Source organism: Acartia tonsa, chromosome 3 (assembly GCF_053477335.1).
Source record: "Acartia tonsa isolate MP-2025a chromosome 3, ASM5347733v1, whole genome shotgun sequence".
Lineage (NCBI taxonomy): Eukaryota > Metazoa > Arthropoda > Copepoda > Calanoida > Acartiidae > Acartia > Acartia tonsa.
The window spans coordinates 37667094-37692437 of NC_137262.1; the positions used below are offsets into that span (position 1 = coordinate 37667094).

General features: G+C 33.5%; 1 protein-coding gene across 1 annotated transcript; it reads left to right on the top strand.

Moving 5' to 3' along the window:
- Positions 1–9241: 9241 nt before the first annotated feature.
- Positions 9242–13342, top strand: LOC145314046 (uncharacterized). Its single transcript, XM_080153782.1, has 6 exons — positions 9242–9376; positions 9454–9575; positions 10078–10768; positions 10994–11240; positions 11411–11848; positions 12081–13342. Exons 3-6 carry the CDS (start codon positions 10467–10469, stop codon positions 12282–12284), a joined length of 1191 nt encoding a protein of 396 aa, XP_080009908.1. The 5' UTR covers positions 9242–9376; positions 9454–9575; positions 10078–10466; the 3' UTR covers positions 12285–13342.
- The last annotated feature ends 12002 nt before the right edge of the window (positions 13343–25344 follow it).

Here is a 25344-nt window from a genome sequence, read left to right on the forward strand (position 1 = left end):
CGCAATTTTAGATACTATCTTTAATAGCAACTGAAAAAGTTACTTTTCCTTGTTTTAATTTCTTTGCCACCATAGCGTAATGGACTTCCGGACAGATATAGTTTAGTCATGTGAATCTCCACAAAAAATTTCAGGCTGCTGAACAACCTGAAAAGCCTAATAAGTATATAATTATACATATATTTTTAAAAAGACAGTTAAAATAAGTCTTATGTTGATATGATAACAGTATTAAAGTTAAACAAATGTATTAAGATAAGATATAATGCAGTTCTGTACAAGGTTAAATGGTAACAATTTATATTGACCTTACAATTCCAGATTTTTCTATATAATCTCAGGAATAGAAATAGATATAGGGGAGAAATTGTTGCTAATGTAGTCATCAATTATTGGTCAGTTCGTCCAGTAGGAGGGGAGGGGATGGAGTAATGGGGGTGGATGGGGAATCATTATTTCAGACAGCTACAAGTTTCTCTTAATTAAAGTAATGACAATCTGGTGTAAGATTAAAGCAATAATAAATAATCCAATGCTATATTTGATTTTTAGTATGGATGAGAACCAGTTCTAATCCAGCGGATATTGATAAGTTTCTAAGCCATACTGGAATAGTTCTTTATCGCATCGTATTTAATACAGATTTCCGCTGATATTAAAATGAAAATATTTTAAACTTTTTCTATCTCTATTGTTAGCTGTTTATTATTAGAATAGTAGAAGACAGCATATGTGAAAGACTAATTTAATTGCCATCGTCCTTTACCTTCCTGAGATACACTCTGCATTTGTTTACAAGGAGTAAGGGAGGGGACATTGGGCAATTAATTCAATTTAAGAGTATTTGCTGAAAGACCTTGAAATCCAGATTAATCCAGAAAATATGGAGGAAATTTTAAAGGGAGAGTTAATACAATACAGAAAGCAATAAAATAAGAAAGAAGTTCCAAGAAAAAAGCATTCATTTGAAAATTATATTACCAGCACATCAGACTGACGTAACCATTATGTAATTAATAACTAGAAAAATCTCTCTGGAACCCATTCAACCCATAGCCCCATAACCCAAAATTTAATTGGATTCTTAGATTGTTTATTAAACAAATATCACAGTAAAGTTTTTATCTATGAAATGATATTTTCTGGAAAGAAAAAAAATTTTAAAACCAGCCACATCATAACAAATTAAGTTTATTGATACTTGTCTGCAATTTTCAAAACTAACAAACGAGTTAGTGGCATTCTGTGCGCTATAGTACCCAAAGTCAGCCAGAAACTGCTAAATTCTTGCACATTCCCTTTAAGCCAGTACCCAAAGTCTGAGACTCCTAAAAATTGAATATTCGATCCATTGTCCCCTCCCTTACTCCCTGATTTGTTTATGTATGGCTAGTGGTGGTTACATACGATATACAGGTTGTCTCAAATTTACATATCGCATACAAGGACATAAGGGGATAAGACAATAGCTGATAAATTGATGTACATCCCAAATGATGATACACAATAACCCCTTCTGTAATGGTTGAAAAGTTTGAACAGTAACAATTTATTAAAGTCCCCAAAGTCGATTGGCCATCGAATAAGGTAAAGTTATTGTAAAACTTTGGGGACTAGTGGTATAAACAGCCAAATATCCCATCCCTCCCTGAGTGGTTACTTACGATATACAGGTTGTCTAAAATATGTGCATAAGATTGGTATTTCATAAAGGGGGAAGGGATTTGTTTAAAGATATTGTAATCTATGTATAAAAATTCATATTCAGATTACTAGAAAAAGGCATAATTATTACATATTGGTAATAGTTATTTTTCGCATCGTATTATAAACGGCTTTCCGCGGATTAGAATGTACAATTATAAGATTAATACCAGTTTTTTTAGCCCCGAGGTGCCGAAGGCACTGGCTAAAAAAACTGGTTTTAATCTTATTATTGTACATTTTTATATACGTAGAAAGCTGGATATAATAGGATGCTAGACATAGTTTTTTCGTATGGATGAGAACCGGTTTCTATCCACCGGATTCGAATGAATACGAGAAATTTAATTCTAAACCTAAAAAACAATATACATGCGGGGTATTTATTTGTTATTAAACACCTTTTAAAACATTTGGGTAGATTAAGTTAACATTTTTGACTCAAGTTTAGGCTTTACATGTGATTTAATCAAACCCCACAAAAGCTAATTGCATAAATAGATGTTAAGGTATGTTAATGCAGGGATTTTTGACATATGAATTTTTCATCAGCTATTGATAAAAAGATAAAAAAAATTTGTCTATAGTTCTTTTCAATAAGAAATAAACATATTTAGTGAATATTATCGTTCTACTACTATTTTTAAGCCTTAAAACACACACCTTTACGGATTCTACCAGAAACATACCCCTCTCTTTGTTTATCTATGGTCAGGGGATGGGGGGATGGGTGGATTGGGATTATCGTTGTATTAGCCAGCTAGAAGAATCATTTTATTAGAGCCGGCAAATACAACTTTCGGCGTTTTTATTCTTTTATACAACATTCTTTTTTATACACACAGTAGAATATAAGACAAGAGACAAATTGGGTTTCATTTAAATGTTATTGAGAAGATTTGTTCAAAAATGCGGGTTATACCAGGGATCTCAAGGGATAAGATCCCCAATAATAATAAACAAAATTACATATTAATAGTGCAAAAGTTTTGCCGCTGCAAGTTTGTACATTTGTAGATTAAAATAAATGGTTTAAAAGTTTGAACACTACATTTAAAGTACTCAAAGTTTATGACCCATCTTGGTTAAAAAACTTTGGGTACCAGTGCAATTTACAGTTTATTGTGGTTTTACAAATAAAATGCATTTAAAAACGGGTAATTTTGTTTATCATCATGGGAGATGTATATCAATTTTAGGATTCCTGTATATCACTTAGGATCCCTTTGCGTTACCTATGCATGTACAAAACTGTTCTTGTTAAATATTGTTTATGGGAAATTTGTAACCTTGTAACCTTGAATATAGATACATATAAAATATGTATATATTTAGGTGTTTTCCTGTAGCGTCACTGCACCTTATAACTACTTAATTGCAGATTTTAAAAAAATAGATTAGTGAAAGATGGGCATAGACGTCCAAGGGGTAAAGGGGTGTTTATCCCCCTCAAACTTTGTAACCAATTATTTTAACCCCACAAAAAAAATTAAAATCTACATTAAAAAACCCCCCTCAAACCTTTTATTTTACTACACTCAAAATAAAAAGCTTGGACGTCTCTGAACTACTCTAAAATCAATGTGGGGAAAGCTTGAACCCTTGAAGAGATACTGTTACCAAATTAACCTAACCTAATAAAAAAACCATTAATATGTACTTCTGCTTTTGCAGAGGCTCACCACCAATGACGTCAAATAAAAAAAGCTTGGACGTCCTTGCCTATATGATATAAAGATACCCCCCCCCCCGTAAAAACCTCTACATTTTTTAATTTTCAATCTTTTACCCTGCCCCCAAATAAAAAAGCTTGGATGTCCTTGGTCACCACCAACCCCATAAATTCAAATTTTTCTAATAAACTGGAAAGTGGGGTGAGGTTGGTGCTACCACTATGTGCTAGTGGGGGAACTGGGGTGAGGTTGGTGGTACCACTATGTGCTAGTGGGGTGAGGTTGGTGGTACCACTATGTGCTAGTGGGGTGAGGTTGGTGGTACCACTATGTGCTAGTGGGGTGAGGTTGGTGGTACCACTATGTGCTAGTGGGGTGAGGTTGGTGGTACCACTATGTGCTAGTGGGGGAACTGACAATTTCATGTATAGGAATACATTGAGAGGAAGGATTTTCTAAATATTTTGAAATTTTTTTATCTAAATACGTTTCTCAAGGGATCTAAAGGGATAAGGCAATTATTGATAAATTGATGTACATCCCCAATGTAATGTAAATTACAGTGGTTGTAACATTTAGTCACTCAACTTAATGAACCAACCAATTAAAATTCACTAAAAGCACTCAAAGTTGTTAAGGCATCAAATAAAAAAAGCTTTCAAAAAACTTTTAGGACTAGTGCAATAAATGTTCCAATGTCCCCTCCCTTCCTGCGTTTCTCAAATATTCAAATACTTTTTCCTTACTCATACAAAATAAGAAATTCAGATAAAGTCAAAAATATTAAATAAGGTTATTTTAAAAGGGAAGCTTTTCTATGATTAGGTCAGGTCTGTACGTCCGTAACGGATAGCTGATAAGGTTAATTTAGGCATGTTAGAATTATCCACTCGATTATAAATATACAATTGTTCTTGATATTTGTAGTGGTTAGGTATTTATGGTATCGTATAGACAGCTTTCCGCGGATATTAAAATAAAAATGATAAGATTCAATCCATTTTCTTGTTCTTTTATTTTGATATTCGTAGAAAATTTTATGCAATACGATCCTATACATGATTTTTCAGTATCACTGAGAAGTGGTTCTAATCCAGCGGATACTAAACGGTTTTGAAGCCATACTGAAAATTATATGTCATTCAGAAAACACACATACAAACTTTCTCAATGCATGTAATTTTTTTCTTAACTCAGTTTTTGTTTTTATAACAATGTAATAATTAAAGTGCAAATGTGTAAAAACATGCGTTATAGTGAACAAGGACAATTATTTCCAGAAGTTGTGCAGCATAATTGGAAACAGTGTAAAGTGGCACCAAAAAATGACGTCATATGATAAGATAACCTATGAGAGGCTATTATAAATTTTAACATTGGTCAATTACAGTGTATACTGGCCCCTCATTGGTCAAATTTATTGTATGACGTCATTTTTTTGGTGCCACTTTACACTAATTTGCAATATTGTACAGCTGCTCAAAATGTAGGACTCTTTCTGAAGTAGCTATCTTCTTGGGGCTCAGTAGGGAATGGGAGAAAAATAGGTAAAGACCACACCAAGACTTAAATGTAAAATGGCCTAATACAATCTAAGAACCTATGTAAAGCTTCCATAAAATGAAGAACTCAATCGATTCAGTAATGAAATCTCAAGCTACAGACAAAAACCTCACTACTTTATATAATAGGAAATATATCTTTAGAAGTATATACAGAAATGCCATGCTTATAACATCATGTAATTTACCTAGGTTCCAAAATTTGAAGGCGTATTCTACTTTCCAGATTTTAATGTTGAAACAGTAAAAATGTTTTGATTATATAGGTATATATTGTACAAAAAGCGAGGCATAACAAAACTTTCGTTGCTAGAACGTCTAAGCTTAGCTGTTTCGCGACCCCCATAAATATAATGTTTAGACGTCCTTGGTATGGAGTATTCTATTCTGCCTCTACTAATTAAGTTTTCAAAGAAAGAAAAAATGTACGACACTGATTGCAAGATTTGATTATATATGTACTTAGAAAAAAACAAGTGTTATACAATCCATAAAAGCAAAACCAATGCAGTACTTAATAAAACTTTCGTTACTAGAATGTTTAGGAAGAGTAGGCGGGGGATAAAATCTAAGCAGGGAACAATATTTTTTTGTGCACCACTTAAGTTTGTATCCCTTTGGTTGAAAATTAGAGAAGTTATCACCTCTCCCCCCCCCCTCTCACAAAAAAAGAAATTTTGTTTTTGAGAGTTGGATAAAAAATGTAATTATGTATTATGGTCTTCTAACAAAGTGCAAAATATTTTTTTTCTATGGGATATTCATCTTAATTTGATTATGATTGCGACACACCCCCTAGCTTAAGGTACAAATGTGTTTCTCTATACTTTGGTTGTTGGTTCATTTAAGGGGGAAAATGTCACTGTAATGGTTTAAGGTATACACAGACTTGCATGATATTCTAAACAACTATTAATCCGTGCTATTCCAAAAACCACGGAGGGGGGGGGGGTTTACCCTGGACACTTAATAAGATCTTTTCATCTCTATTTAGTAATAATGTTTCTTTTGTGATAGTAAGACCTATTTTCTTCTAGGCCTACAAAGTGAGATACCTTCCAGAGTTACACAAGAGTGAGAAAAAAAACTGTGACTAATGTATAGAAGTTGAAAACTCAGTCCTATAATTCTGGTATCTTCCTAAACAGGTGAGGGTGCTACTTAAAATGAAAATAATCATCCTTGTTGTTAATAAGAAACTAAGATTTTTTTATACAATATATACATAATTTATTTACATATAGGTAAAAGATTAAATGGATATTATAGTTACATACATTAGATACATAAATAGATTCATAGTTTTTTATTTGGTAAAAGGCATATAAACATTAAATAAATATTATAATTATATATACATGGAAAAGAAAACATACATAGAATTATAGTGGGTTTTTATTTTTATAGAAAGAGTAAAGACACTCTGTACATTGGTCAAGCATAAATCTTTGGATCTTAGGATCCGATTTTGATAAAGTTATTAGATATCTGAAGTAAGGTCTAAAACCTGTAAATTTATTCTGGGTTTCAACTATTTCCTGGACCTTTTGCAATCTTTTTGCAAAGAAAGTTTTCCTACTTGCCTTAGGTCGAATTGTTGACTTAAATAAAATAATAAAATCTACTGTTACCAATAGATTAGTTAGGTTCGAGTCTATAAAGCAATTACCCTCACTAGAGTGAGCCAAATCCTGGGGAGGGATAATTTCATTAGGTAGATCTAAAAAGGCTGCCAGTTCGGCATCGGTCCAATCTAAAATACCTTCCATTTTATATATATATTTTTTCTTGCCTAGATTGTGTGTTGAGAGGAGACTGAGATGTGAATCTCGTTAGTGTTCAATTTGAACTGCTTTACTCAAGGTGAGGTCTCCTTTTTATAGTAAAATTTTAAGGCCTAAAAATAGAAGTGGGTAAAGGAGGGGGGTTGTGTATTTTTATTAGAAATGAAAATTCCAATTTTCCTAAATAAGTACTTTACATAATACTAGAATTCAGTTCTTACAATTTGGGTCACAAAAGGGAAGTGAGAGAAGGTTAGAGAAGTCCTTTATATTGATGAATCATAAAAGTTGAATAAACTATTTAAATAAAAGACATATCTAGATTTCCCGTGTTTAACCAAAAGGGGGGGGGCGTGGGGAATGTCAATCTACTTAAATAACAAAATAAATCTTATTCTGAATTTTCAAATAAACAAATTTTTAGATAAGTGGATTTTACTTTTATCATTGCACCATCTTGTGCAAATAAACGTATACTGTTTTTTTTATAAAAAAAAATTATGATTTATGGATTATATCATAATCCATATCATAATACCCCTTTCTTGGAAAATGGAAGTTGTGCCCAAACTTAAAAAAGACAAAAAAAACATGATTTTTTAAAATTTTGTTATAGGATAATGTTTTTTATGTAACTTTTTTATAGGATGGTCGCTTGCTGTAGCTTGTTCTGAAGGCAGAGAGTTGTGAGACTTGATGGGGTTAGCTCATATGCTTGGAGAACAGATTCCCCCCGGTGATAGCCAGGAGTGATGAGGATTGCAAGATGGAAAACGTCTGTCCGGAAAATGGTGCGGACATCAAGCGCAATTGTTTGAAATTTTTCCTCAGCCACCTCATGGGGGTAATTGGCGGTGGTTTTGAGGATGTTGAGCAGCTGCTGGCGGGTGTAGATGCGTCTGAATGCATCGGTATCCATGACATATGTGAGATGGTTGTAGGTTCTGTAACCTTCCTGTGTTACTGGTGAAATTAAGTACATGCTGTCCTGATGGAGTAGGTTTTGTAGATCAATGCTGGAAGACATATTGCTCCTGAAGGTAACTTGTCCGTGGAGCATGCATCCCGTCGTTGATGGTTCACAGGAGCCAATGAAACTGAGTTCACCTGATTGGTAGTGTTGTTCAGGATTTGAGCCCGGCTGAACAAAGCTTGAGATAGCTGTTTGATGGTTACAGGTTTCTCCTCCGATTAATGTGGATGATATGTGCACTAAATCAATAAGGACCACTCCATAGCAATAAAAGTAGTTTGTTCTTACGTAAATGTTATGGCCATTTTTGATGGCCCGCGGTTGAGGATGTGGAGAATCATCAGGAAGATAAGGGTGGCAATGAACAGCTCCTTGGAAAGGAGAGAGGGAAAATTTCCGAATTATTTCCCAAGCTGGTTTATTCATTGTCAATCGGGTAGATTCGATTGCTACAATGGGCACTATGTTTTGGTGACTCATTAGATTTAGGACACTGGAATCTGCTACAGTGAGCAATCCTTTTACTCGGTACTGATAGTCGGCCACATGAGGTATGACCGACTCTAACAAATTTGCCGGCTGCTGTTGCGGTGTTGAGTTGTTATGAACTGGATGGAGGGTGTAATCCAGTTTGTGGATATTCTCTGGTGGCGTGGTGAGGGGTAGGACAAACCCCAGGAGTTCACCTGTGGGACCCATCACGGATGTCAGCGTTGTAATCCTGAATCGCTCCCTGGATATTGAAAGGATGGCCAGGCTGTTTGTTTCCTCCTCCAAGTTCCTGATAGCCAACTCCTCATTTAACTGCTCCAATAAATCTGAACAAGAGTTGTATAATAAATAAATTCTTATAATGTGTGTGTTCATTATTTTTGCAAGATTTAAAAAAAAGACAGAGACTAAAGCAAGAGAGAGGGTTAGTGTTATTTTTATTGGGTAGGGCATTAAAAACAATATTTCGAGTCTGCTCTATAATACATTTTGCCGTAATTGACGTCGACAAGATATTATAAAAAGGAAAGAGATTAAAGCAAATAAGAGGGTTAGTGTTGTTGTGTTGGGTGGGGAAATCAAAGATAAATAAAGTCTATTTTCCGAGGCTGCCCTATATTACTTTTGCCGTAATTGACGTCAACAAGATATATATTATTATATTACATAAAAGAAAAGCTTGATTTAGCTGTGGATTGGTTGGTACATAGGTAGTATTTTACCGTCCAGCCATAATTACACAGAGATTTTTTGAATTTTATGCTATAGCCCTATCATTGATTTTGATTGATTTTATAAGCATTTTAAAATGTCGTCGTTCTTGAATGAGTAGTTTAATTCAGGGGGAAATATTGTAATGATAAAATTAATTTACCGTTTGGTAGAAGTTCTTCTAGTTCTTGGCTGTTGGAATCATATAATTTTCCTTTGATTTTAATTTTTTTAAAATTTGTTAATATTATTTTTTCTTCAGTTATAAGTAAGAGTCTTAAGGGGTAACATATTAGCTTAGGGAAGAAAAAAAATGTCTTACAAAGTTTTTAATCCCTATGAGGATTTTATGCCTAAAGTTACTACAGAACTGGTGGTAAGCTCTGTGGAGAGTATTACTGAGGTCATTACAAGCACGGCTGCGCCCCAAGTTACCCTAGAGGCCATGGGATTGAAATCTCTGGGTACAGAGACAAGGTGAAGTCAATATACAAGTTTTGAATATTTTTTTATAAAATCGATTAAATTCATATGTTAAAGCTTTATATATTTAGTTATTCCAATGACTTGAACTTGGAAAAGATATTGGTGGACCCACAATTTGTGTGGGTTATTGTTTTGTCGCAAGTGTTCATTGTGTTGGTCATGCTACTGTTAGTATGTCTGTCTTGCACAGGTGAGTGACAATAAAATATTTTTTTATAGGCCAAGTTAAGTTAAAATTTTAACAAATAGAAATTTTTAATTGATTTAAATATTAACATTTGGCTTTAAATCTCTCAAATATATTAATTGTTTTGATTTGTGAGAAAGCTTATCTGATTGTTTATCTTTAAAAGAAATGGGGGGGGTAAAATTCGTTTTTAAAAGGGGAAGCCTTAATTATAGTTTAATTTCTAGGGGGGAAACATTTTAAAATCACAGAAATATATAATTACATATGTTTTTTTGTAATTTAAACAAATTTTGATTTTTTTTTAGAACGATTAATTATTTTAAAACTTAATTATAGATATGATTTTTTTATAAATAAAATCCTTATCATATGTGCATAATTGAACGCGGCATTCTGCGCTCTGAATCAAAACAATGAATAGATAGATAGTAGCCGCCATATTGAAAAAAATGTGTAGCGAATACTTTAACTGTGTTTATGTAATAACGCATTTCGTTTTTAGTTTGCTGCTATGTTACAAAAGAAAAGAGTGAGAACATCCAAGACCGAAACCAAAATAGAGAGTCTTCAGTGTTTTATGTTTAATTTTTTAATCATGATTATGATATACTTTAATTATTTTTCTTAGATTTAATTTTTGACATTTTTTTTAATTCTTTTTACTGAGTCGGTATTTTGATTATGTTTTTAAAGTTTTACTTTCTATCTACTTTTTAGAATTTCTTTACCTCTATGATTAAATCAGTCTTTCTATGATGTTTCATATTATTAAATTATCTTTTGTGTGTTTTTTTGTATCCTTGATTAGCTTTAATAAAATGATTGAAATATATTTAATGGAGTTATGTTGCAATTATTTTATGAATTTATTTTTTTTCAGAGATTTTAATAATGCATAGTGGACGTGTGAGGATTGATTATAAAAGGTGGTGGGATGAGATTATGGGAAATAACATTAAACCTGGGACTACTGCTTCCCCATTTTTCCCTGGCAATTCCAGTTTTTATCCCTTCCCTGATGTGGACCCGATTATTTCTACCACGCCGTTTACCCCACCCCAAGGAACTACCCCTGGCTCTGGGTCAAGTGCCACTATTAAGATCGGTCAGGTGGAATTAATCTTGGAGGGATTTTTTAGTGGAGTTGGAGGCTGCATTTTTATAGCTTTGCTGGTGTGTGTAATATTGTTCATGTGAGTATTTACTATTATTTTTCAGCACGACCTATTATATAGTTTATGTTACAAATATAATTAAACAATCCTTATCATTGACATAAGAAAATTTTCTTTTCCTTTGTAGAAACAAAATATTTTGTAAATATATAAAGGTAGATAACGTTTTTTTATATTGGCTTTCCCCCTGTGTTCCCACAAAGAAGTAGTGGGATAATAGTTATTAAATGCTCAATATTTCAGTCAGAGGAGGTGGTCAAGTCCTCAAGCACCTTCAGACCAATCATCAACTGTGGTCAGACCGAATTTAACGGGTTCCCCTGACTTACAAGCGCAAGCTCCGCAGGCGGCCAACATCCCTGGTGGTGCCCCTGCGGGCAACTCGGCCTCTCCTCCCCACCAGCGGCCTGCTGCTCTGGAACCACCCCCCTCTGTATCAAGAAATACTGAGAACAGGGGGGGTTTAGCCAATGTCCAGACTCCCTTAAAGGTATTTATCCATATTTTAAAAGGTTTTATAATTTTCTTTAGCCAAAGTTTTCATAGGTAGGTATTTCAATATGAAAGTCCTGCTGAAAAATATACTTAAAATCTGAGAATAACAATGTCTGTTTTGTTTTATTTTTAAAAAAAACATTTGAGAATGTTTATTTTTTTTAGGAAAGATTATATGACGCCATAAGGTCACCTCCCGTTAGAGTACAGCCTCCAGCTACAAATGAGAAGAAGGAAACTATCCCTCTACAAACTTTTAAATCAACTGTGAATCCCCCAGAGATCAATAATCCTGTTAATAGAAATGGAGAGTACGTTTTAATTGATCTTGGAAGTGACACTAAAAATAAGCCTGAGGTTGAAGGGGTTCCGGACAGCGGCATTGAAGAGGGTCCTAATTCAAGTTTAAACAACACCATGATATACCGAGGAAACAATGATCCTTCTGTTCCCCTGATAACGTCTAGCTTGAGACCAAGTGCTCCATCCCCATCTTTCAATACCACCCCTCCATTCAGTTCCACTCTCAACCCGTTTATGAGTATTAACAAGATCCCGCGTTCTCCGGATGGGAGTGATTTTCAAGGCTATAGTTCATTACAGGTAGGCATTATTTTAAGATCAACTTTTAGAAATATTAAACCTAAACAAGGATAGCAAATGTGATATAATATGTTTTTACTTTTATTAGTGTAAGACAGCGTCTTTTAAATTAGTTTTTGTTCTTTTTCTTGACAGAATTTTTGTGGTGTATCGTTCAAAGGTTGATTTATGTCTAAACCGAAACCTGCTTATCATATTAGTAAAACTTAAAATTATCTTGGATTTGTTTTAGGGCACACCTGAGCAGCTGGGGAAACTACGAGAGTACCTGCAGGATTCACAGGAGATTCGTGATTATTTGAAGCCAATTGTCACTGAGGAATCTGATCCCAGACAGTCAACTCCGTACGATCCCAGAATGAGATCCAGGTTGCCAAGGAGAAGCGCTCAACGGTTTCCAAATTTAAATGAGGCTGAGTTAAGTCGTAAAAAGTAATTTGTGATAGACATTAGTCCCTAAATGACCGTATAGTTTTCTTCTAAGAGATAAAGGTTATTTTATTTAGTGTATTTATTTAAGGAGAGCTTTTAATGTTTTACTTGTAATAACCTTTAGAGTATAACCCTTGGGTTTATCTAAAACGATGGTCTCTTAGGGTTTTCTGTCTATCTTTTTATTCAACAATTAATCACATTTGTATTATAATATTTTTTACTAGTCTATTTTTTGATCTCACATTAGCCATTCCTTGAATGTGATAATTGACGTGATTCAAATTATGTAAAACTAAAGGAAAGCTGATTCACTTGGATTTTTTTATTTTTAAGTTATTATTTGTATGTTAACTGCAGTGATAAATGATACCTGAGATAAGTAAAGTTACCTGATATGACCCCAAAGGGTTGGTTAATAGCTTATTTATTTACCTGCCTGGTCGACGTGATATTATATTATGCTTAACTTAATTCAAATTAACTTATTTGTCAAATTATATACTTTTGTCAGAGACAGATTTAAATATGTGATAGACAAAGTTATTTTCTTATTAGATCTGGTTCGCTTTTAGAAGACTTTTATTCTTATTTTAAAATTTCTTTTTAAAACAAGGCAATGTATCCAAATTGACTAGCTTTTAAATTTGGATTTTTATAACGTTAAATATGACAATATGAATATTTTTTCTAATGTGTACCATATTAAATTAATTTAGAAAAGGACATATGTCCTACAAAATGCTATATCTTTTGCTATAATAGAAATAGTCTTTATAAAGTCATATTATAAATAGACTACTATGTAAAATACGCCTTTGGCATTTCTATCATCTAATATGTAGCTGCGCTACGTTATTTTGTTATGCGATTACTAAAATAAGCTGTTGCGCTATTAATTTTTGGTCTTAATTTTCTAAATAGTTTGCTGCGGTTGTTAAGTGTCGCTTGTACATTATTCTTGTTTAATATTTGGCCTTTAAATATGTTGTTTAAGAATCTTTCGAAAATTATAAAGGTTATAACGAAAATTTCTCATGTTAAATAATTTCAGACTAAAAACTGCCAAAATTTCTTATGGATATATAAAATGTGGCGGAAAAAAATGGTATGAGAAAAAAAAATGAGATACTTGTTCTGCTCTTTACAGGTTAACTACTTTTTATGGGTTGAACTTATAAACTTATGATTTATAACATATTAACTAAGGGTTGTCACTACATTTTTTTAAACCCTTTAAATTTTTATTTTAACAAATTTTAAAATTCCTTGAAAAAGGCAATATCGATTATTGTACTTGTCAGGCATTTTCTTTAAACTAAATTATTCTATTGTAAGAAAACCACTTATGTCCCCTTTATCTTGAGGAAGGGTAAGAATAGAGATAAATTAGAGCAATAAATAATAAGTTGTTTATAAAATAATTTTGCTTAGATTAACTTAATCTAATTTAGAAGAATAGAGAAATTTATAATTTGATATTCTGCTACTTTTTCTTCCCAAAAAAAATTTTTAATTAGTCTAATAATTAGGGAATTTTACATTCGAGCAGTTTTCGTAATGAGCAATAATTATACAAAGGTAGTAGGATGTTTAAGTCTAATTAGAGTTAGGTTTATGCGTATATTATGTATATACGAGGATATTTGTTTATTACCCCGTTTTTGTAACTTATATATTGTATTTGAAATGACACGATTTTTAGATACATTTCAGTGGTAACATGTTTTAATTGGAAATTTCGCGGTTTTATATGACGGTTATTAAAATGGTACATTTTATTGAAAAACATTGATGAGATGTAACAATAGTTTATATTTTGAGTGTTTTGGTTATATCATAGATAGGTCCTTATGCTAATACCATATAATTTATTTACACATGAAAATTTTACGAGGACAGAATTTACATTTATTTTATGTTACATTATAATTGTAGCATTTTTTGCTATAGAATTAAAATTATATACTTTTATAATGTTTATTTAATAATTTTTTAAGGCCGTTAAACGGCTATTTTTTTAACATTTGCAATAACAATAATAGCATTTTATTAGATATAGATATGTTACTTAGGTAATGATATTATATAGTTGATTATATAATCTTTACAGACAAATGTGTGAAGGGTAATGAACCTTTTAAATCAGGGGGGGGGGAAGGTATTAGGTAATGATTAAGGATTAGCATCCTTCCTCCCTGAGAAGAAAGAGGTCTTATACACATGGTTAATTTAAAGCAATAATAAAATGTTATTTTTTGATTTTTTCTTCAAGATTCTATATGAACCTTCATGAGATATGTTTGTTAACAATTATAATAATATTTACAATAGTGTGGTATAAACCAATTATTGTATAGTTGTTTTTTTATTATTTTATATTATGTTTTATGTACAGCATATTCAAGATTATTGATGATAGCTTGTATGAACGATATGAAGGTATAACTTTAATAATGCATAAATTTAGTTCACTTTGTATTTGTCTAGTAGACGTGTTGTAAAAGGTTTTGAGTCGTATATAGGATTTAGTGTTTTATTTGCAAGTGAATTTTCATACAAAATCGTCTCAATATTATTTTTAAATAGTAAAACTTTGTTAGGTTCTAATGTAATAATCATTTCGGTTTTTTGAAATGATTTGTATAGCAAGGTTTTGTTTGTATTATAACATTGTTCTGCTGTTAGGGTGACAAAATAAGGAAGATTAATGCTTGAAAATTTAAATATATATTTTGTATCTGTAGTATTTAAAATGTGATTAAAACGCATAGTTATGTTTGAAATATACTTGAAAGCCTTTGCTGTTTCGCGAGGCAGCTTCTTTCTTTGAAGAAGGAGATCAAGTAAGTAGTTACAAACTGATTCAGTTTCGAATTTCAGATAGTTCATATCCAATTGTTGGTCCATACTAGTTATAATATCTCCAGTTTCGAACGTTAGATAGTTCATACCCATTGGTTGGTCCATACTAGTTTTAATATATATATTATATATGGTTATTGTAAGAGATGGTACTTAATAAATTGCGTATTTGTTAGGGACCCGTAAATATACAATAGATGCGGATTATGAGATTAAATAGTTGTATTTACAAATATTTTATTTACCCAGGTTGATGGTTATGCTATGGATTGTGGTTTTTTGTACAAAAATTTTTTTAGTAAAATTAAGTTTTTTATTGCAATACAAGGTTGTTAACAAATTGTTAAAAATGCGAAACTTTATATTTTTTTCGATTTTTTTGACGATTTTTCTCGGCCCTATTTCGTAAAAATCGGTCAAATTCTTTAGGTTTATGTTTTTGGCACTTAAAGGAGAGTGATCTTATAGTGATAATGATTAGAAAAAATGCGAACGAAATGGCAGTTGCCATTATGAATATTGGATAGTTATCAGTGAGAAGTTGGTCAATGTTCGAGAAATCATATCGAATTTCATATGTGTTACGATTTTTGAGCGAAATTTCATATTGTTGTGTTTTCGTCAAATTGGTGAATGTGTATTTGAATGCTTGTGTATCGTTAAATGATATATTATCGTAATAATGGGAATTAATTGTGATCGTTCCATTGAATTCAAGATAGACAGGTAAGTTATCGGTTGAAAGCGTGACATTGGTATCATTTTTGAACTGCTTGTTGAGTGTATCCAAATCTGTTTGTGATAAGCGATAAAGAAGTATTCCTTTAGCTGTTTTGTGAAATTGTTTGTAATTAGGTATGAATTGACATGTTTCAATAACCTTAGTTGCATTTATAAAGTTGGGAAAATTTTCATTAAGATTATTTAGACATTGTTCGTTTGTATTGACGTTACCCAATTTAATTTGTGTCGGTGTGAACAATTGTTCTATTTTACTTGTATTTTGATTTAAAATATAGTTATGTTCCAAAGACATATTATTATAAGGAATCGCATAAAATCTACGATATTTAATTGGTTTTTTGAGTATATTTTGATTTATGATACATATTACATTTTGATTATCATCTAGATAAGTTCCTAGAATGTTGAAGTCCAGATCGATGGCATCATTCTGTTCTTCGGGCAGTAAATACTGTTGAATGTAATTAGTTTTTACCTTATGGTAGGTTAACTGTATTACTGTGTAGAAATCGTTTAAAGTTTCAACTACTTGTTCCGCGTCAGTGTTTAAGTCTTCATATATTGACAAAAATTTTGAGAATTTTTCTACATCTGCTTTAAGTGTGTCGATGGTTTTAGATTTCATCAAGAGTTCTAATTGAACTCCTGTTATTTGAATGTTTCTAATTTTTTGTTGCAGCGAAGATTTATCAAGTTCAATCGTAATGTTATTTTCCGTATTTATATGTGTGGGTATGGTCTTTAAGGTTTTAACTAACTCTTTATGTTTTGTTTGCAAATCGTTTACTTTTGATGTGAGCATGAAAAAGTCTCCGGCTTGTATGTAGACACTTTCCATAGCATCCATGGTCTGTTCAAATGAAATGTTAAAGGGTTTGCGGAGTTTTTCCCATACATTCGTAAAAATCTCAGATGTATTCGTGACAATGTCAGGAATGTTAAATGTCACCTCAGTGATAATTTCTTCTTGATACTTATAGTATGTTTTGATGGTATCATCAGAGTGAAAGAAGGTGAAGAGGTTGGTTGGGTGTAAAAGGTTGGATAGTAAGATGGCAGTGAATGTGATACACTTAAACATTCTAAATTTGTTCTATTTAAAAAAACTTATGTTGCATTGGAGGTTTCACCAAAGGTGACCCTTTTTGCCATACTTCGCGTTGTCACACGATTGTCATCTTCATCATCATCAATATCAAGTTCGTTTTCCTCTTCTGGTATGAAGGGTAACGGTGGTAGGAAATCTTCATTTATTAGTTTTTCATCTTCTTTTATATTATCTTCAAATTGCTCAACCTTAAAATCTTCTACCTTAAGGAGATCTTCAAGTTGTTGTTCAGTAATTTCGTATACTTCTTGCTGACAGATTTTAAGAACTTCTGGTGGTAGGTGTTCAAATTCTTCAGAGAATTTAACATATTTCTTAATGTCATCTTTATGTCTATTCAAAACTATTCCATCAGATAATCGTTGAAGAAGAACAGTGGCTGGTCTGTCGTATATAATGACAAACGGAGTGTTATAAAACTTTGAGCGTAAAGGTTTTGTTGATCCTGGTGTGATGGATCGATCCTTCATGAAAACAAAGTCCCCTACAGCAAATTTTCTAAGGACTCGTGTTCTGTTTCGTCTTTCAGTTCTATTGTCTCGTTCTTTAACAATTCGATCTTGACATTCTTGAAGTATTTTCTTTAGTTGGATATTTTTCTTTTCTAAATCTAGTTGGTGACTTTGAATAATAGGATGAAGTTTTGGTAGATTTAAGTGATCGAGATATCCTGTTGAAAGGTGAGTATTTTGTCCGAATATAATTTCATAGGGAGAAAATTTACTTTTCACAATCTTAGAGGAGTTGTGAAGATGTGAAACTATTGGTGCCATTAGTGACCAATTTAGATTACTTTCAATGGTGAGATACTTTCGCATGGCTTGTTTAAAAACACGAACCATGACTTCTATGCTTCCATGCGATTGTGGTGAATAAGCGCTGGAGTAAATCATTTCAACATTTAGTAATGCTAAGGTTGATATTGTATCTTTGCTTGAGAATAGTTTCCCGTTATCTGAGTAGATTTGACGAGGATGAAAAATTTGATAGACATTGGTTACAAATACATGTATAAATTCTTCTGCGGTTTTGGTTCTCATTGGAATGAGTATCATGAAATTGGAAATTGGGTCTTTAACTAGAAGGACATTTTGAAATTTAGATTGTTGTCCAGATGGTCCTATATTTTCCATTAGATCCATATATAAAACTTCACATGCATCTGAAGTTAGAGGAAAGGGTCTAAGTTTATTCTGTCGTGATTGATAGTTACAAAGTTGGCATGCGAAACATGATCTACTAAACTTTTTACAGAGTTGTCCTAAATCTTTATGATAATAGTTTTCTAAAATGGCAATCATGCGTTCATATCCTGCATGATTTGAAGTTAAATGTGACATTGATATGTAGGCCGCAATTAATGATTCTGGGATCATTAATTTCGCATGTGTAGATTGTTTTTGTATGTATAATATTCCATGGTTTAATGTGTAACTGACATCATCCTTAGTCAGTTGGTGATTTGGTGCTATTGCGCACTCATCGTACAAGTCTTTTAGTTCGCTTTGTTGTTTTTGAATAATTGTTTCTAAAGTTAAAATCTTCTCCAAAGCCTTTATGGGATTGTATATGTGCGTTACGTTTCGCTTTGAGTACTTTAACGCTACATCTATAGTTGCAATTTGATGGGTAGGGAGTTTTTGACGTTCCTTCTTGTCCACGCAATATTCAAGAAATTGATCGTTTTCTCGTACCCAATTTATCCATTCGTTGATGGTGAAGGTCCTATCCTTAGGTATGTAATCATCTAGAAGATTATTCACATATCGAGGTAGTTGAAGTCGTGTTAGTTGAGGTTTTGGCACATCAAAACGTCTTGTAAGAAAGTCACTTGGATTTTTAAGAGTACTTATAAAGGCAAGTTTTATTTGAGGAAAGCTACCAGTTATCTTCTTACCCCAATTGACAAGTTTTGTTATACTTTCTGTAACATCTTGATGATAAAGAAAATACAACGGTTTTGAGTCAACCAGAGCTAGAAGTTCATCTCCTCCAACAAGCTTTTTACACGCTGCTAAGGAGTTCAGTAGTGAGAATAATTCCAAATCTAGAATTTTGAGCTTTCTCATATCTTCGCTAATAGTTTTTGAGTAATAAAGGATTATCTCAAGAGATCCTCTATGACGAGCAAGTGAGTATTCACTGTATGCATCTAAAAGTGTTGGTCTTACTACGAGTCTTCCTTTTACCTGGTATAGTAGAAAGAAAAATGGGGGTTTCTTCCCTGCTTCAAATGACAAAATTTGGTTTCCATCGTGTACCGTAGTAGAATTTACAACCTTCATAGTGCGGTGGAGTACGTTCGCAAGGATTTGAAAGATGTATAGTTTGTCATCTATGAGCAAGCGTCCGTTTCTGATATTCTCAATATAGTTGTTTAATTGTTGTTTATCATTTCGGAATTGCCCATTTAGAAGTTGGTGCTTGACAATAGATTTATTTATTTTGTCAGCTACATCAATGCAGAGTTGATTATAATCCTGGGAACATCTATGTGCTACTATCATGCTTTTCAAACAAACACCCAATGAGTTCTCCATATCGTCATAGCCAAAGTTTTTATCGGTCAGATAGTCAAACTCAGGCGGGTCTGACATTTCAAGATTAGAGAGATACTCTTTAGGAGTTTCGTTCTCATGCATAAGTCGTATAGGTCTGCACGGTAATTTTGCATCAAAGATGATTCTATGGGTTTTGTCATCAAAGTATAGGAAACTAGATATAATTTCTTTAGGATTTTTGGCAGGAACAACTTGAAGCAATACGGCCGAAAAGCAGGCTGACCTTTCACTAGCTGCATCTGTGCACAGAATTTTAGGTGCACCTGGGAGTACAATTCGGCTATACAGTGGTGCAGCAGTAAGTTGTTGCTTTAGGGCTTCGAAAGCATCACGTTGTTCTTGAGTAGCTGTAAAAACCTTGAGCCTTGTTGATGTTAAAGGTGAGAGTATACCTACATGTTGTAATACATTGAATCCTAAACCTATTCTCAGTGAGTTGACGGTTCCGATAAATTTTCTCATTCCCTTTGGATTAACAGGAAAATTAAGAAGTTTTACCTTTTGAACACGTTTTGGGTCGGCGATGCAGAAGTTATTGCTTATGATCCATCCAAGCCAGTTTATTTTTGATTTGGCAATGACTGCTTTTGACATATCAAATTTACCATTGTGGAATGCTACTCGTTTTACTACTTCTTTTAAAAGTTTGAAGTGCTCGTCTAAAGTTTGTTGCCATGTACTTTGACCCTTGGAGGACATTATAAGATCATCATAGTAGGTACGACACCCTTTTAGTGTGTCTGGTACCATGATTGGAAGGTTTTCGTCATTAGTTTCAATTTTACCATTCTTGTCTTTCAATGGAGTATACTGTAACATTTTGTCACAATACCTGTCTAAGATATTGGGACTTACGTTCATCCCCGTAGGAAGACGAGTGAAGTAAAATGAACCAAATTGACAAACAAATTGAGTTAACGGTTGTGATTCTTTTGAGATCCCGATAGAGTTAAATGCATTTTTAAGGTCTAAACTTGAAAATAGAATACAATCACGAAGCTCGTTTAGAATTTCTGCAAAGTTAGGTATACTAATTGCTTCACGTGCAATACACTCGTTGATTAATTTAAAATCGACCACTAGTCTAGCAGAACTTGCTTCATTTGCTCTTTTAACAAGAAAGGCAGGAGATGCAAAGTCAGGAATATCTCCACCTGCACAGGATGCCTTAATTATAACCTCCTGTTTGAGCAGAGCTTCCAGTATATCTCGCATCATTTGCGCTTCCATTGGGGGATTGTGATAAATTTTCTTATACTTCGGTAGAGTGACATTAGGCTTCAACCGAATTGTATAGTATCCCAAAGTATCGCTTATTCGTCCTGTGTCTAAAGAGTGTCTGGCTATTACGCTAGGATATGTGTCAATAAATATATCCTTAACGTACGGCCAGATGTCAGGATCGTAATCTTCTTCCTTGACAATATCGCTAGGTTTTTGAACAAGAGCTGGTATGGTGAGTCCATCTGGTACCACATCGTCATGTGTGACGGATGGTAGATTGTCATAAAAACCCAGTTGGATGGTCTCTTTGGGATCATAGTATGTATCAATTTCTGCTTGGCTTTTGTTGTGTGCTGTTTCTTTTACAGGAAATCGTTCTTCTGTAAGGGATTTATCAAGAGTGTCAACATCATTGTCGATTGCTTCTCCATTCGCCGGAAAGTTTGGGGATTCAGGGAAGCGTACGTGAATGTTATATAGTTTACTAGGAACTCCTCCAGATGTACCTGGTCCTAGATTTGGTAAATTGTCTAATACAACTTCCTTAATTGAAATCTCATTTTCGAATGGTAGATGACATTCTTGAAGGATGTGTGATCTATCTTTAATCAACTGTCTAATTGTATGCTCCTTTACCTCTCGTGTTTCAGTATGATTATCGCATAGTTCCACTGATGCTCGGATGGCTCCCTTGAATGAGTCATTGCTTATGTTCTTGACAAGTGCCATGGCTATAAGCTCTCCATCCTTTTCATATACAACCGAGGTTGAAGGTTGAATTTTAAGGGATGGCTGACTATAGTATGGTATATAGTCTTCTGTTAGAAGAACTTTGTCATCAAGTGTAACTGCTGTGGCTGGTGATATTATGAATTGGATGGGTTTAACTTCCTTTGGTCTTAAATAGTTAGTATACCCATAGCAGTATGATAGTTCTGCATCTGAGTAGTAATATGAAAGGGCAGTAGTGTTATTTTCTTTCATATTGATTAGCTGGGGAACTTGTTCTCCGCTAATCTCTATCCAATTCATGTTTAATCCTAGTGCTCCCAGCATTTTAAGTGGCATTATCATAGGCGTACTACTTTGGCCTGGACTGTCAACAATGTACATGTTGATGTCCACCTTCAGTTGACCCTTAAGGTGACTGATTTTCATTTTGATGGTTCCCATAATTGGAATTGGAGTTTTCGTATAGGATTGTAATCTTGCCTTTGAAGGTACAAGTTTTGAGAGGAGGTAAGATTCGCTACATTCCGAAAATAATCTTAGAAAGTAGTCTTTTTGGCAAATAGGTAGATCTGCTCCACTATCTAAAAGTGTTACAGCTCTGTGTACATTGGCATGTCCTAAATTTAGATTAATAGGAAGGTATAATTTCCTTCCAATATCATGACTAATGTCATTGATAAATAAAGTATCCTTATCATTTTGTCCGTGTCTGTTGACTTGTTTTACGTTAAACCATTTAATATTATACAAAGGTGCGTGGATAGTCTGTAGTTGCTATTGTGGGTTCTTAAATTCTCCAGTTCGGAGTGTTGCCAGGTGCTCTCGGGTGTCACGATCTGGCCACTCCAGAAGTCCTTGGGCTCTGAGTCTCTTCATAATAGGCCTATTGGGACAGAATTCTTCAGGATGGAACAGGTTTTCGCCCGACTCCCTCTTGCAAATTCCGCATTTACCTTGGCTAGGGTTCATGGCGACAATGCATCCGTTATCATCCCTGATTTCGTAGCATATGTCCGATGATTTGTGGCTGCCAGTTTTTCCACATAGTTGGCAGTAGAGTTTTCCTGCTAAACCAGTTTTGTTTTGTTGTCCTGTGGGGTTATTATTTCTACGAGTCTGATATCCGTTTCCATAACTGTTATTGTTTGAGTTACGGTTGCTAGCATTATAACGGTTTCCTCCATATGAATTATTTCTAGACCCTCCATTATTGTAATTGTTTCTATTGGAGTTGTATGGATTACCTCCTTGGTTTCGGTAATTGTTTTCTTGTGTGGTTACATACACCTTCTGACTCCTGTTCCTGGGCATACGGTTTGGTTGATTCCTCGGTTGGAGCTTAAAATCTTTATATTTCATATCCTTTTGTTCTGGTTTTCTTCCCGGAGCTCGATTGATCTGATATATGTGCGCGCTTTTGATGGCTCTGGGGTTGAACCTGGGACTGAAATCACTTTTATCTTTTGATCTCTTCAATTTCAGAAATTCCTTATCAATGCTTTCTCCGTATTTAGCCAGTGCCCTGAGCAGGTCAGCGAATGTAGGTATCCTGTTAAGCCTACTATTCAGTTCGTGATAGGTGTTATCTGCCAGTATTTGTACTGAATCAGGCAAGCTTTCCAATAGCGCATTAATACAAAGAGCATCGTACGCTGCCCCTTGAGCGCCCTTTTGGTACCCAGGACAGGCTCTCTGTCCTAGTTTCATTATGTCAGTAGATACGCTATTAAGCGTGGCGCCAATTGGAGGTTGATATTTGTCAAGTGCCTTCTTGGCCACTTTAGGTTTCAATCTGGTATCGAAGGCCATTAGCAGACCTTGGTATATTTCATTCAGTGTTTTACCTGCGTCAATCATGCAGGAGACGGTATCAAAGACTGGACCAGTGCAACAGAGATTGAGATACTCGGTGAACTCTCTTTCGCTAAGGTTACATTTCCTTTGAGCTGCATTCATGTTGGTGAGAAATTCAACTACGGATGGTTGAGAAGGATGGGAAGATCCACTAAACTTCCTTTTCGTAGGGAATGAGTTGTTGGCTGCGGTTATCTTAGATTCTGCATTATTGAGGACATCGTTTTTAGCGAATTTGGTTGGCGGTCGGATAGTCTCTGTCTGGTCATGGTATGAAAGCTCTCGGTCAAGCAGCTTTTGGTTAAGTATATCATCTAAACTGAGGGTCTGTCTATCAAGTTGAGATTCTACCTTGTTGTGTATTTGCTCGTTTACGCTGTCTTTGTATTCGTTGAAATTTTCAATAGTTTCGTCCAGATTGTCGAGATAGGGTATATTAGCTTTCTTCGACAATTCTTTCAGTTGAGCAATGTTACTGAGTAGGATACGTCCCAGACCGTTATCCATGGTTGAAGTGAAAGCCATATCTCCCTTGAGACGTTCAATTATATCCTGTAGTGGTTCCCCACGGTTACCTGAGCGGTCTCTCGAGCTCTCTCGAGTAGTAGGTTTGGACCTTTGCGCTCTATCAGTAATTCGTTCAAATTCCACGTAATCATGATTATCCGGATTTTCACCTGATGTTTCAGGTTGAGATTCTTCAGTTAGTTTCGTGGATAGTTCTCTTAAGTTTACCGTTTCGGTTTTTTCCTTTTTATCCTTCTTAAACATGTTGGGCTACTTTATTCTTGATGTGTAAAAATAACGATTTTATAGTGACAAATATTTCCTGAATTAATTTAACGATTATGTCGATAAGTGCTGGATTATATATTAGAATGGCGATCGTTAGGCCAAACAGTGCTAATTTTGCGATACAACACAAAATTGTTCGAAACAAAATTTTTATTTTTTTAAATAGAACACCTGTCTTAATGTTAAGATTTGGTGTTAGATATTTTGTAGATTGATTGATTGATTGATTGATTGATTGCTTTATCAATTGATTGGTGGTTTGTTTGGTTTGGTGATACACGTTATCTAGTAATCTAGATTATATATAGAAATATATATATATATGTATTAAAATGTAAATTTTTTGTACAAATTAGTAAAGTAACCTGGGTTAACCCTCAAAACTAAAGATAATTTCCACCAAAGGTTTTACACAGGTTTTGCTACTTAGTCATGACTTGATATATTTTTTCAATTAGAATTACTAGTATCTTTACTTTATTACATGTATTATATTTTTTTCGTATTACTATGAGTGCGACTTTTTATAAACATGCATTTATACGATTTATAATTGTTATTTGTTTTGTTTACTACATATATAAGTAAGGGTGTATTTTATTTCTCCATCTCTTTTATCACAGAATAAGAAGATTATAAATATGTTTATTGTTTAACTATAAAGTATATATTTTTCATCTTTCGTAGAATGTCCCTTTTACATAGAATTTAAAATGATATACTTAGATTAAAAGAAGTGAGAACAAAACTTTTTTAAGTTTATTTTCGATAATTCGCTAATTTTTTATGCTGAGACGCGATATTTGTTAGTTTTTTTACATAACTTAAGTTAAATACGCAAATTATGTACATTTTCTTAGATAAGATTTTAATGTACCATTTAAATATAAGTTTTTATAAAACGCAAAATAATTTTGTCTCAGTACTTTCAAATTTGTTTTTATATTTTGATGAGTAGTGCTTATAATAGGATAAACACAGCATGAATTCTATTCAAATAATTCAACACACAGTGGGAATTTGGTGTATTTTATTCTAGATTAGTATTAACCTAAAATAGTTATATTTTTTTTAAAACATACTGATTGATAAAATATTACTGAATTTGTTTTTTTACAAATTGAATGGTAAAATAATTTATTCATTATAACATTTTATTACCTGTTACTTTGTGTAACTAT

Excerpts from the sequence above, each read along its gene's own strand:
- LOC145314046 (XM_080153782.1), top strand. The coding sequence starts at position 10,467 with ATGCATAGTGGACGTGTGAGGATTGATTATAAAAGGTGGTGGGATGAG. Across the intron at positions 10,769-10,993 it reads GTGTGTGTAATATTGTTCAT|TCAGAGGAGGTGGTCAAGTC; the intron begins GTGAGTATTTAC and ends TCAATATTTCAG. Across the intron at positions 11,241-11,410 it reads ATGTCCAGACTCCCTTAAAG|GAAAGATTATATGACGCCAT; the intron begins GTATTTATCCAT and ends TATTTTTTTTAG.